The sequence below is a fragment of the Microcebus murinus genome, chromosome 19 (genome assembly GCF_040939455.1).
Source record: "Microcebus murinus isolate Inina chromosome 19, M.murinus_Inina_mat1.0, whole genome shotgun sequence".
In the NCBI taxonomy this organism is placed as follows: Eukaryota; Metazoa; Chordata; class Mammalia; order Primates; family Cheirogaleidae; genus Microcebus; species Microcebus murinus.
The window spans coordinates 30,968,438-30,981,903 of NC_134122.1; the positions used below are offsets into that span (position 1 = coordinate 30,968,438).

At 47.8% G+C, this 13,466-nt stretch overlaps 1 protein-coding gene across 1 annotated transcript in view; it reads right to left on the reverse strand.

The window, feature by feature from the left end:
* Positions 1-3,908: 3,908 nt before the first annotated feature.
* Positions 3,909-13,466, reverse strand: part of BAZ1B (bromodomain adjacent to zinc finger domain 1B) — a 78,587-nt gene continuing 69,029 nt past the window's right edge. Inside the window, exons 15-20 of the mRNA XM_012742222.2 lie at positions 12,439-12,586; positions 10,096-10,208; positions 7,676-7,821; positions 6,401-6,504; positions 5,724-6,096; positions 3,909-5,214 (exon numbers count right to left, since the gene is read on the reverse strand). Of these exons, the coding sequence (XP_012597676.2) occupies positions 5,739-6,096; positions 6,401-6,504; positions 7,676-7,821; positions 10,096-10,208; positions 12,439-12,586 (869 nt within the window). The 3' untranslated portion in view covers positions 3,909-5,214; positions 5,724-5,738. The remainder of the gene's footprint in view (positions 5,215-5,723; positions 6,097-6,400; positions 6,505-7,675; positions 7,822-10,095; positions 10,209-12,438; positions 12,587-13,466) is intronic.

The following is a 13,466-nucleotide window of genomic DNA, read 5'->3' on the forward strand; positions in this document are numbered from 1 at the left end:
CTGCTGAGTCCTCTGTGGCGGGGCAAGGGGAGGTAGGAGGGTGAGGGCCCTGCGGGAGGAAGTCCCCCAGAGCAGCTGTGCTTTGCAGGAGTCCCAGACACCACCACAGTGTGTGTGTGTTGCCCCTCTGGCCCCTGAGGCCTGAGTTCTGTGCTTCCAAAGTGAGACTGGGATGCCTGCCGGGACACTCAGGGAATCCCCTGGGACGACACTGCCACCTCTGGCCTGTTTGGGGCTGTGGGTGAGAACAAGTTCTCATTGGTGTGGAAAGTGAGGGCATCAGCCTGTCAACGGTGTCTTGAAGGCCACATCCCTGGAGCCTCTGAGGCTGGAGGCTGACCATCCTCTTTGCCTCGGAAGATTGCCGGTGTGTCCACCTCCCTCCTGGGGGCCTTGGGCAGGGCACCCCACCCACGCCATCATGTCTCTAGGTGGGGTGAAGATGGGGCCGGACTGGTATGTGACATCTTGGCAGCGCAGACAAGGGCTCGGGGATGGGGAGCCCTTGAGTGTAGTGGGAATTGGGCCCCCCACTCCTGAAGTTTAGATTTGAGGTGCTGATGCAGCAGTGTGAACGGGCAGTCTGGTGGGCAGGGTGCCCACACTGGGGCAGCTTGCAGATGCGTGTGCTGGGAAATGCGGAGAGGTACCATGTGTCTCCATGTGCTGGGGAAGCTCAGAGCTGCTGGGACCTGCTGTCTCTGCTCACTGTACGGTAGCTGAGTGTGTGTGGCCATTTCTGGGGATGCTTATCAGCTGGGGATCAGATGCCAGAGCCCCATCTTGGCCACTGCGACTCCAGCCAGGTGAGAGTCTTGGTTACTATCCCTGGGTGCCTACTCCACACAGCCTGCATTTATTGTCAGTGCCAGGAGGCCCCAAGGGTCCAGCCGCCTCCAGCAGCACGTTAGGGCCAAAGAGGACCCCAGGAGGGGAGGAGCCCATGTGCCCAAGATCAAGAGTAGGGCTGAGCCCCAGATCCAGAGCCTCTCAGGCCCGAGCTCTGTGCCCTGCACCAGCCGAACCACCAGTCTCACCAGAACAAGAAAACAAGCCAGGGAGAATGAAACAGGTTGAGTCAAGTTCCCAGAAGATAGGCCCATCATGGGTTGAGCGGGGTTAGGGTTTGTTTCTCACAAGGAGCAGTACTGACCACCAGGGAAAGTGTGCAGCCCTTACTTAGGAATACCCTTGCCATCTAAAATCTTTCTCTTCTAGAAGAGCATGTCTCCCAGCACCTTTGACCAACAAAGCCAGGTGACCTCAATTCCTTGTGATGCCTCATGTGGGGGTCTTTGAGGGAACAGAAAGAGCTGGATGACAGTTACACTGGGGGTGGGAGGACAGGGGCTGCCCTGAGCTGGGCCCATAGGCTAGGTCTGCAGGGGGTAGGAAGGAAGGTGCTGTGGGTCTGACCAGGGCAGGGGCAGCTGGAGCCAGGTGAGTTAGGGTCACCTGGCTCTGTTGGTCAAAGGTGCTTGGGGACTTAATGTGTGCTCTTCCAGAAGAGAAGGATTTAGATGAGAAGGGCGTTCAAGGAACTGCCTAAAGGCTGCATGGAGAGGATTCTAGAAACCTGGGAAGAAAAAGGCAAGTGGGGTGGGTGGAGAAAGAGTGAGCACCAAAGGGCACCTGGCTGCCCCTCTTCCTTGCCAGTCGTGGCTACATCCCGCCCAGCAGAAATAAGCCCAGTGGCCGGCTTCTAGGGCAACCAGGCAGGAAGGGTTGGGGAACACAGAAGGAGCAGTGCAGGGTCAGGACAGGCCCCTGGGGGCTCTGCTTTGAGGCCAGAGCTTGGTCATGGGGCTGTGCCTCAGCCCTGGGAGACGCTATGGAAAGTCCCACACTGGAGGAGAAGGAAGGAAACAGAGGATTCCTCCTGCTTGATCCTCCTCTCCCCACTTTACAGACGGGAGGGAAATGTTTGGAGGGCTTGGCTGGCTCAGGATCACACAACCACGCGCTGAGGCCAAGCTGGAACTGAACCACCGGCCTCCGGAGCTTGCGTGGTTTCTACACCATGGATTCGACTGGGTGTAGTGTGTAATGGCAGGGGTGCAATTTAGGGAAGTTATGTCCAGAGAAGCTTGGGCGGAGTGGGTGGGAAGGGGACATGTTCCTCCCACAGCTGAACCTCCCCCCACCCCAAAAAAGGACATTCCAGAGCCAAACAAAAACCAACACCTGCAGCATGAGGATGTGGCCCCAGACCCCTTCCTTCCCTGGTGGCCTTGGTGCCTGGCATTTGGATCTTTGGAGTGCAACATCAGATGTCCCTGTGTCTCCTGGCAGGCAGAGGCTGTGCTGCAGGCGCGAGCTTATGCATGGTGGGGGCCTGAGTTACCAGAACTTAGTCCTGACCTTGGTTGGTGTTAGTTCCAAGGAAATAACTCAGACTTCAGAGTTGGCAGGGCTGATCCTGACCGCAGGCAGGCAGGGGAGAATCTGTGAGGGGGCCAGGGGCTGCTCTTTCTCCCAGAAAGTTGCACCCTAAAGGAAGAAGCTCCCGGACTCGAGGCAGTCCTGGATGTAAAAAGGCCTTAGAGCCCAGGGCAGGGATTAGCACAGGTTGGTAACAGAAGGCCACCTTCTTTCCACCTGGCTTGAATTTCTCCCTCAGTATCCTGCTAGAGATGTCCCAACTCTTGCCCCAGCAAGTTGGAAGAGGTGGCCCCTCTGAGAGTGGCTGCTTTGGAATCAAGACACCACCTCAGTGCCACTCAAGTCCACTGACAATGTTGCTCGTCTCCCTGCCACCTGACAGGACTTGAGAAAGAAGAGCATACAGGACCAAGGACAGGTCTTGGGGATTCCCAGAAGTAATGATTCAGACCTGTCCTCAGAAAGGTTCTCATGTCCCCATTTGTGGTAATCAACAGTGAGTGGTTTCCCTCATGGTCACACCCTGGGAGGGAGGGAGTGGGGAGGTACTACTGAGACCTAAGTAGCACCAAAATACAGACCAGAGAGGAGGTGATGTCTCCTTCAGGCACTATCCTAGTATGTGCCTAGGAAACTCACCTGAGCACTCCTCCCAAGATGTGGGCTGGCAGCCCCAAGTGCCACCATCATCCTGTAAGAAACATGCAGAGGTAGCACAGCTCTCCCCAGAGCTGCAGGGCTGGGGCGGGTGAGCTAGCCGAGTGCCATCTGCCACTGGGGCAAACCTGCTTCCTCCAGGCAGGACAAGAGGTTCCCAGCAGTGCTCAGCACCGACACTGGCTTGAAGCCCACACTCATGGCCACAAAGTGAGTCAGTGGCAGAACCTGCCTGCACCTAGGGTTTAGGTCACTCCTCAGATTTGCTCTTCCTGTTTCACCATATGCCATCCCTGGTTCACTGGTCAGCAGGCGGCAGCTTCATTTCTCACCAGATGTAATCACGGCTCAGCAAGACCATTTTATTCCACAAGCAGGTTCGCTGCCCAGCAGTAACCTACTCAAACCAGCCACTCGTCAGAGCTGTTAAAGCTGAGCATGGGGGAATTGACTATACTTGTCACTCCTGTTTATGTTTGAAATTTTCCTTGAAAAAAGTTTTAAAATGTCAGGAGTTTCCCCCAAATTAAAGGACCACATAAATTCTCACAGTGAAGCCTTAAAATACTTTCCCCCACGTCCCAATTCCTAATTTCAAATGAAGTTTTGAGGTTTTAGACAACACAAGGCCAGGAGAGGCTTGACGGTCATGCTTCTTTTACACCCAGGGCAACAGAAATGTCTCCTAGGAACTAAGAAATGCAGGAGATGGACGTGACCTGTAGTTGAAAGACTTAAGTGACAGGTCCTCTGGCTGCGGAAGCCAAACCTTCAGAGGAAAAGGCTGCGAGCGTCAACGGGAAGGCAATACCTGGGGCTGCGCTCTCCACTACCACCCAAGAGCACAAAGAAAGACCCACCAGAATTGCTTCTTCTTTATAAACACAAGTACATAATGTTTATTTGAAATTCCAATTTATTACAAGTTCACCCTTTAATGGGGCCCTTCCTCCTTAAAGACAATTTTAAAAACAACAAACAATTCAGGTGTCACTGAAGTGGGAATACAGGAAGCTCACTATTAACAAGAGCAGACTGGATCTAGGATAAGAGGCAGGGGAGGATGGTGGTTGGAATCATGAAATTGTAACATCAGTGCTAACTCCATGCCTGTAGGAAAAGGGATGGCAAACCTAGCCACCAGCCACTGGAGCAAATTCCCAAAGTCCTTGGACAAGGAAGGGGAGAGACAGGGACCACACCTTGCAGTTTAATATTAAGAGGCTTTATTCTCAAGTTCTAGGAGTTCCAATCCCCTTGGTGGACTTCTTTTCCTTTAATTTAAACAGGTACAGAAGAGCTTTGGTGCTCACATTTTCCAAATTCAAAGTTGATAGAAAAGAAAATTAAACCCTGTTTTGTATTTTTATCAAAATCTGTCATAAAAGGGAAAGACTACAAAGTTTTGCCTAAATATAACAACTAGCGCTAGACTTGTGGGAAGGGACGCTCTGAGCTTCTCTCCCAATCCCCTCCTCCCAACCCCTACTGACACCGTCCACTGAAATATCCAGGTTCTCACGGAGTTCCACGTTTGAGGCCAGAATGGGCATGGGAAGAGGCAGAAACAGCCACCTTGGCAGGATGAGGGAACACCCCCCTAGAGATGCCACTGCTTGCCGTGCTGAGCCTCCACCCAGCTTACCTGCTTGAGAGTGGATGGGCTGGGGGAGAGGATGAGGGAGAGTAAAGCAACACGTTATCATATAAACTGTACTGTACATGTGCCAAAGCAAGATGACAGAATTATCTTACAAGATGTTCTTTATACAATATCACTGCTGAAACAAGCAACTTTTAATAACTAGAAAAGTCAATTTAAAAAAAATTAAACATTTAAATTCTTCCTGCTTTTCTTCTGCTCCCCTAAGAGCTTGTCTGGTATGTGGGTGGGCTGGGCTCCAACACCCCTCTGGCCAGATCCAAAGTCAAGGTTATATGCATGATTATAAGCAGGACTCCAGTCTCTAAGTGAAGTGCCTTACGTTTTTTGTTTTTTTGAGGGGGTGAGGTAAAGTGGGGGTGAGGAGAGGGTTGTCACAAAGAAGGGGAGGGATATTCAGGAATGGCTCCAGGAAATGTCCCTTTACTCTGCCAAGATCAACTCAAAAGACCACAACTGTTTCATGATGCTGGTGAATACAGAATCCTGTATGGCACTCACTGATACGTCACCTGAGTGGGAGAGGGAGGAAGAGACAGAGTACGGGCTTAAAGAAACAAGACTGTATATAAATACAGATTAAAAAAAAAGTCAACACCACCTCCCCAATTGGCCTGATTACCCTTGATCCTGCAGTATAATACAGCAATCTCTCCCCTGGAGACCAGAGGGGCTTGGCACTGTTGTGGGAGCCAGAGGGGAAGGGACCTTAGGAAAGAAGGGAGGAACAGGAACTAGGTTCACCAGAAAAGCTACACCCCTGGACTCTTCCTGGAAACTCACAGAAGGGAGGGTCATGGACCTCTTCTGCCCCCAGTATTTCTGGGCAGAGACCACCAATCCAGTATCAGGCTCCCCAAAGAGCTTTGCTTCAATGAGGCCCATGTGCGGAGTTTTAACAAACAGCACAAGCTTGGATGACAGGCATTTCTGGACCCTGTGATCTCTTCCCTTCCAAGTTCTCAATCTTCCTCTCTTGCCTCCCTCCCCACCTCCCTCACTGTCTCCCGAGCTCCCTTACCAGGGCCCTGCCTCTCTATTTCTTCTGTCTTCGTCCCCTGGACTGTCCAATGGGCTCTGGCTCACTGTCCCCTTCATCTTCAGCAAGTCGATCAGGAAACTTCTTGCGTTTCCTTCGGACATATGGGTGGCCAGGAAGGTGTTTATGCAACAGAGCCACCAGACACTGTTCTGTCTTCACCATGCAGTTCAGCACATGGCTGCCACGGCAGTTGTAAAGCTCAGCATTAGTAAACACTTGCTTCACGTCGGTAAGAAACTCCTGCACAGAGCGGTAGCTCCCACAGGAACATTTGTTCTGCATTGTCTGAAAGTCCATGGGGTGGGTGATCACGTCATAGTAGTCCTCGGCCTCATCCCTGGTCACAGGCTCCCTGTAGAGAGGAACCAAATGGAGTTATGTGCTTGACCTCAACTGCTTGGGAGCTAAACGACCAGCCCTACGCCTGCTGCCATCAGCCAACTGGAGCACAGAGAAGGTGTGTTCACTTTGCACCAAGAGCTGTTACTACCAGTTTGGGAAAGTTAATTCCCCTGCCACTGAGGCATGTCCAGAAATGAAAGGGATCAGAGTAGTCCCATGGGGCTCAGCAGAGAGCTCCCTCAGTTAGCTGCCTTTTTGGAATGTTTCTAGAACCTACCAGTGCAGAACTCACTTATCCCCTGTGCAGAACTCACCTGAAGGGCCAGCTGAAGCGGTACTTCACGAGCCTGTGCAGGATCTCTTCACACTTCTGCAGCTCCAGGCTTTGTCTCCGGGAGCTCCGCTTGGTGTGAAGCACCTGGTGCCAAAGAAAGAAGAATGTTATTACATGTACAAGAGAGGAAGAAGAGCGGACAAGGCGGAAAATGTGTATATCTGCTCAAAAAAAGAAAAGAAAATGTGAGTGCAACTATTTCCTTGGAGCAGAAGTGGTCCAGTCTCCTGACAAATCAGGGAGCACTCTCAGCCCAGGAGGAGGCATCTTCCCATCTGTCCACTTGCCTCCTCCCTGGTGGACAGTGATCAAAGCAGCAGAGGGCAGGCAGCAGTTGCTGTATTAACAGCAGGCCTGCTAGAGGTCGCCTGGAGAGGACCACTGTCAACAGGACACTCGCCCTCTGAGAACAGATGGACCTGGGATTACGGCAATACCATGGATGGGCATCAACAAGCAACTGCAGAGAGCCGGATGGGCTATCTGGACCACCAGCAGCCAATTCTATGGGGGTAGGGTGTCTCTGGGAAGAATGGCAAAGGGCCCAATTCCTTTCCTGGCTCCTCCACTGCAGACACACGGGAGCTAAACAGCAAAGGCGAAACAGAGTGGGCCATCCCTTCCAGGTAGCCATACAAAGCTGTGACTCAAAGCAGTAGGAGCCACAGAGTAGACAGGTTAGGTCTGGGCAAACAGAAGCATCTTTTAATGCTCCCTGATCTCCCTTAAAGTTTGCGTTATTCCCCTAACCCCAATTTCATCTATAACAACAAGTATGTTATCAAAGAGCTACTTTTTTGTTCTTTAAAGCTCAAGTGAGATCTAAAACAAAACTACTAAAATTACATTGGTTAAGGAGCAGAGGGGAGTATAATGTCCCTCCCATAACAACTGTCGACCCAACAGTAAGTGAGGCTCCAACATTGCTGACATTCCCACGACGAAGACCCAGCCCCTCTGAGCCCACTGGAGACACATGGATACTATTTTAAAATCCTTAATAAGTTACAGGCTGCCTGCTAACTAGAGGAGACAATGTTTGCAGGCTATAGCAGGGGAATGCCGGACATAGCTGTTCCTGGAGGGCCTGCTGCCTCTGTCTGCCTACAGGCCCACCCATCTGCCTCTCCAGCCTCCCAAGTTAGAGAGGAGGAAGGAGGGGGGAAGCTTCCACCTGTTGCCTGATGAATTCCTAGTGCTGGGGTGGGGAATAAGAAACAGAAAGGTTAGAGGGAGGATGATAAATAATTCTTACCAGCTCATCAACCTCAGTGTCGTCCACAGGTGGTGCCTTTGGCCGGGACCTCCTGGTAGGATGCGGCTTCTTGCCAGGTCGTCGGCCTGGCCTTGCTGCAGGGAGAATGACACTCTGCTTGCTGCGGAGGGTCTTTCGAGGTCTCACTGAAACAAAACATACAGATTCAGAACCGAACAACTGAGGATGAAGGGAATATCTTTGGAATAGGGGAAAAGGATGGGGAGGAAATTTGGACAAGTAATGGCTTCCTTTGATTATGAGGTGCTCTTGTTGTTTTCTGCCTGCCCGCCCTACCTAACAAGACACTAAAAGGGAGTAGTAGCAGATGAAAAATGGATACTTTTCATTACCTGCCAAAGATCTTTCAGAGGCTGGTCCAGCACTTCTATCCTCTGTCCCTACCCTGGACACTTACTCCTAGCAATGAGGCACTTGAAGGAAGTCGATTATAAACTGACTCAGGAGTAGAAACCATTTGCTAACAGATCAGCCTGGATGTCCTACAGGCTGAGCCTGAGAGAGTATATATTTACATGTGAGATGAAATCTGATTGTAAAACAGACCCTGTTTCATAATCCCCAGAATAAGCCTACACTCACCATCACAGTCTTTTCAGAGAAAAGCTGATACTTAAGTGAAGGGCCATGAAACTTCCTCATTGAATCCAATTTAGGCTAGCCCAACTCCTGCTTTCTTGCATTTCTGAGGACCACAGACAGTAAGCTAGGCTCTTCCATGAGAGCCCTGCCCAGGGTCCCCAAAGAGAGAGTGAAGAAAACACAGACACTGAGACTACTTATGCCTCAGGTTTACAGCAGGTGCTCAATGTCAGACAAGCCAACACTGCTCAGTCAGTCCTCAGAGAGCAACGCTCCGTGAGGATTAGTGCGAGGCTTCTCCACAACTTTTCCCTGCCAACACCTTGGATGCTGGGGAGATAAGCTATGGGCATAGAGAGGCAGTGACACAAAGAATCAATAAACAATACTTTACACTCTATTTCTGAACTATGACAACAACTTCCTTGGCTATTTTAGAGTCTCTAGCTCAAGAGACTGCTAGTAAGAAAAGACAAGAAGCCAATGTTCAGGGGCTAGTCCCTTGAATCACCCTAGGGAACCACATCTTTGGCGGTATGAAAGGTAGAGACAAAAGGCTCTGGAATACCAAATACTTCCTAGATCCTTTTGGCAAACAGAGGCCCCAGAAACCTAGAGAGGAAATGATTCTTTGGAAAAAGAATGATAAAGTGGAAGTATAATAGAAAAACCATCATCACTAGCTTACAAAATATATAGAATTAACACACTGCTATATTCAGAATGTATTCCCAGACAAATGTGCACCCAAGTGAAGACTCTGGCCAATAGAGGATGGTCTCCCTAAATGCAGGACTAACGAGTCATTTGTTCACTTGTCCTGGGGTACATAAAAAATCATGCCTAGAAAACAAACAAAAGGAGCCCTATGAGAATGGGAGAGATTCAGGTGTCCCAAATTACGCTCCTGGAGTATAGAGGAGGAAAGTGGGGGGATGGGAGCAAATGTGCAAGCCTGAAGCCCTTAGACTTTGGAAGCGTCAATGCAGTAAGAGATTGGTCATGCCAGACATCTTCTCTCTCCTTTTATGAGATAATTCAGAGCTTCTATGATCCTGGGAACTGCACTATCTCTTCAAAAGCTCACCAAAATCTTGATCTGTGGTCTGTTTTCTACTAATCTACAAAGAAAAGTATATTTTGGAAAGAAAGAGGCTGTTAAAAGGCTGACCTGGAGGACCCTAACTATGAAAATGACAAGCATGAGAGGATCAGAGTCAATGTGGTGAGCATACGTGATGATGACTCTTTTCCCAACTGGAATCTAGTCAGAACAGATCTGAACCTTCCTAACATGCATATACCTAAGCCATGGAAAAACCAGTCTTCTCTTTTCAAACTAGCAAAGCTATAGCCGTGCATACTACAGGGAGGAGAAAAAGCACTGTAACTAGAGCGAAAAGAACAATAAAGCCCTCTCTCTGAAAGTAGCACTGCACCGATGGCCAAAACAACTGTTAGGAGATAGCAACAGACCTAGATCTTCCTTAACCATCATCCCATATACTAAGGGGTTCAGAACCAGCAGCCTTGTCATAAACATACTGGGGACGTTGAATTCTACTAACTCTTACAGAACGCGAGTCTGTCATAGGTTAATGTGCATGAGATCAAGCCATCTTCCCTCCTACTAGGCAGGAGGTTAAACAGCATCTTGACACCTCATTTAAACACAACAGCTGAGTCACCCCATAGCCACAACCTAAGAGAAAAGGAAGACAGCAAGAGAGCCTCAGTGAGTAATTGCTGCCAACCCAGCCTGTCCAACCCAGTTGGGAAGACTGTGAGGTAACTACAAAGGCAAACAGAATACTTACATCGCAAACCAGCCACCTCATAATCTTCCTCCTCCTCCTCTTCTTCCTCTTCTTCCTCTGAATCACTCTCATCATCTTCACTGTCCTCAGAGGCAGACTCTTCAGTGTAATTCCTGTAAGGAGGAAAAAAATCACGTAGGGAACACAGACCTAACCCAAAGTGGTCCTAAGAAGAGCTAAGGTGACACAGGAGTCCCAGCAACCTTCTTCTCCTCACAGAATGCATACTTTTATGATAAGGGGAAAGAACCTGAAGCTAAGCCAGGAAAGTTCTTCACAAAATCAAAACTGAAACTAAGCTTCAACAGCATGCCTCCCTCTACCAGGCCACAAAGGGTTTGGACAAGACACCAATGGCAACGGAAATCAAGGTCAAAATGCAACCCTATCTCTCCCCACACAAAACAGTACAAAGCACTATTACTCTGTCTCACAAAAAGAGCCAGATAATGTAACAATTCAGGTACTGAAGCTGTCCCCGACTCCGGGGTGGACTGGAAGGATAAACAGAGCACAGACAGGTGTTACTCCACCTTGATGGCCCCCTTCCAGGAGCTGAAACAGCTTGCAGATGACCATAACATCAAAGCAATGGTAATCCCAGCTCAGAACAGCTGGTCCAAAGCCCCACCATTTCAGAGCAACATGCCTCATCTCTCTAAGTGTAGCTGGAATGGAGTGAGAAATAACCAAGTAATACTGTTAAGGTGGGGTCAGGATCAAACAGCTCTGCCTTTTTAGAGAGGCCAAGCCAGAGTGCCTATAAACTGCCCTTTTACAACCTCAAATTTCAATGTGGAAAGCAACAGTATTAACTTGATAAATATTAGATGTCTTCTCTTTACAAGGTCCTATGTTTGGCCTTATTGAGATTCAAGTAAAGAACAAAGCACCACCTCTACTCTCAGGGCATTAATAATCTCATGGGAGGCAGCAGTGTATAAAACTAACCATAAAGACAAGACGCATGACCAAAACACTGTTTCAGAGAATGAAAGCTCAGCTGGAACACTGAGGAGAAACAATTAATTCTAAGGATGCAAGGACTTTTCAAAAGAGCAGTGAAATTTTAGCTAGGCCATGGGTAGTTTACCCAATTGGGAGTTCTGGGCAGAAAGAATATTCCCAGCTGAGAAGAAAGCACAAAAGGCAAGGACGAACAAAACAGGCTACAGTAAGCACACAAACACAGGAACTAGGGCTCACAAAAACCTAGGCTACTATCGTGTACGAGCATAAAAAGTTAGGCTAGATACAACTGTATTAACTCCCCTAAAAAAAAAAAAAAAAAAAAGTTAGGCTAGAGAGTGAGGACTTTATTGTAGAGGTAACAGAAAGACTGGAACATTTTTTCTTTTTTAAACAGATGGAGTCTCACTCTATCACCCAGGCTGGAGTATAGTGGTGCAATCACAGCTCACTACAATCTCAAACTCTTGGGCTCAGGTGATCCTCTGGCTTCAGCCTCCTGAGCAGCTGGGACTACAGGTGCACACCACCACAACCAGCTAATTTAAAAAAAAATTTTTTTTTAAAAAAGACAGGATGGGGGGGGGTGTCTTGCTACATTGCCCAGGCTGGTCTCAAATTCCTAGCCTCAAGTAATCCTCCTGCTTCAGCCTCCCAAAGTGCTGGGATCATAGGCATGAGCCAGACTGGAAGCTTTTGAAAAGGAAAGTGAGCAGATATTTGCCTTATACATATTATTCAGATATCACCACAATACCTAAATGGGTAAGAGGGGAAAACATAGGACATAAGGAAGAGGAGCTGGGACATAATGGAAGGAGCCCAGGTGAGAGATGTAGGAGTGACAAATGACAGTTGGGACCACAGAGAATGGAGAGCAGGAGACTGAATCATTAGACATCTGGGCACTAGATTGGTAATATGGTAAATTAATGAATATGTAGAATGAGGAAGAGGTTCATGTCCAAATTGACACCAAAGTTCTTATCATGACAGGGAAAGAAAAAGAGTAGGCATGGGTAAGGAAGGCAATGAGATTGACTGAAGATCTTTAGCAGTGGGTGGTTATAGAAGTAATCATGTAGATGTAGGAAGTGGATAATACAGAGGCAAAAGGCAGAGGGAGATATAACATTACTCAAGAAGATACAGTCAAGAAGAGAATGTAGCTAACAGTGAAAACTAGAAATGTCAACATTAAGCTAAAATTAGATATGAGTCCTTTGAGCTCCCACTGAAGTATCATAAATGATCAGGCTCTGTATCCAAAAGATGAACTTAAAGCACCTTTAAAATCATTCTGTTTGAATAACTGAAGCTTAACTTTAACAGCTATTTATTTATTGAATTATTTTTAAAAGAAAAAATTCTCACCTGCCACGGGAGTTACGCCTGGCAGTAGCAGGCTGGCAAGCTGGGCACTGCCACTCACCATCTGGTACTTCATAGAGGGCCGGCCTCAGACAAAACAGGTGGAAGGCTTTATTACACTCGTCACACAAGATCAATTTGTCATCCTCACCTGCAAAGAGATAAACTTGTATATCATTGTTGGAAGTACAGCGACAGTCAATGAGCTGTAAGAAAGAGCTCCTCATCTTAACTAACACCATAGAAGAACACACGTTCTAGGATAGTGCTACCTGAGTTTTTGTAAAATATGCAGTCATTTCCTGAAAAGAAATGTAGCATAAACTAGACTGTATAATAATTTAAGAATCAGGTCTTCTACTTTTATCACAAAATCTACTCAGGGCTAGGATAGGACGATTAACATTTATTAAGAGGCAGCAAAAACCAGTGACAGCAGGAAATTTTGCTGTTCTTCTCCGACCCTACCAAAGCCCCCAGCTCCAAACTCTTCAACTCATGTCTGACATGGTTCCCTTAAGTCATTTGGTTTCCTTACATTTGAAAACACACTGAATCATCTTGACATGGTCATATCCCCTCTCCAATCCTCATTCTGAATCAGTTTTATAGCAATTCAATGACTTTATAAAGACCTTTTCATTCCTAGAAATTAAACCCTAATTTAAACATTAGCCACTGAAAAGTCAATCACATCATGGTTTTAGCCATGAAGTTCCTTTTGCACACACAAGATCTGAAAGATCTCAGCATTTAGCAGTCCCAGCTGCTTTGCTCTATAGGACTGAGTGCCCAAGCAACCAAGCCTAAGGATTCTTCAAAATGTACAAAGACTGCCCCCTTGGAACCACCTATCTTACTTCACAGATAACTAAAGTTCTGAGATAATAAAGATTTAAAATTTTTGATTAACTTTGTTCTCTGTAGAAAATGTGATGATTGAAAAGATTAACTGCTCTTACTTAGACTCTAAACTAAGGAATAAAGCGCCTGCTCCAATTCGCTGGCGTGTGATATCAAAAACTTCTTAT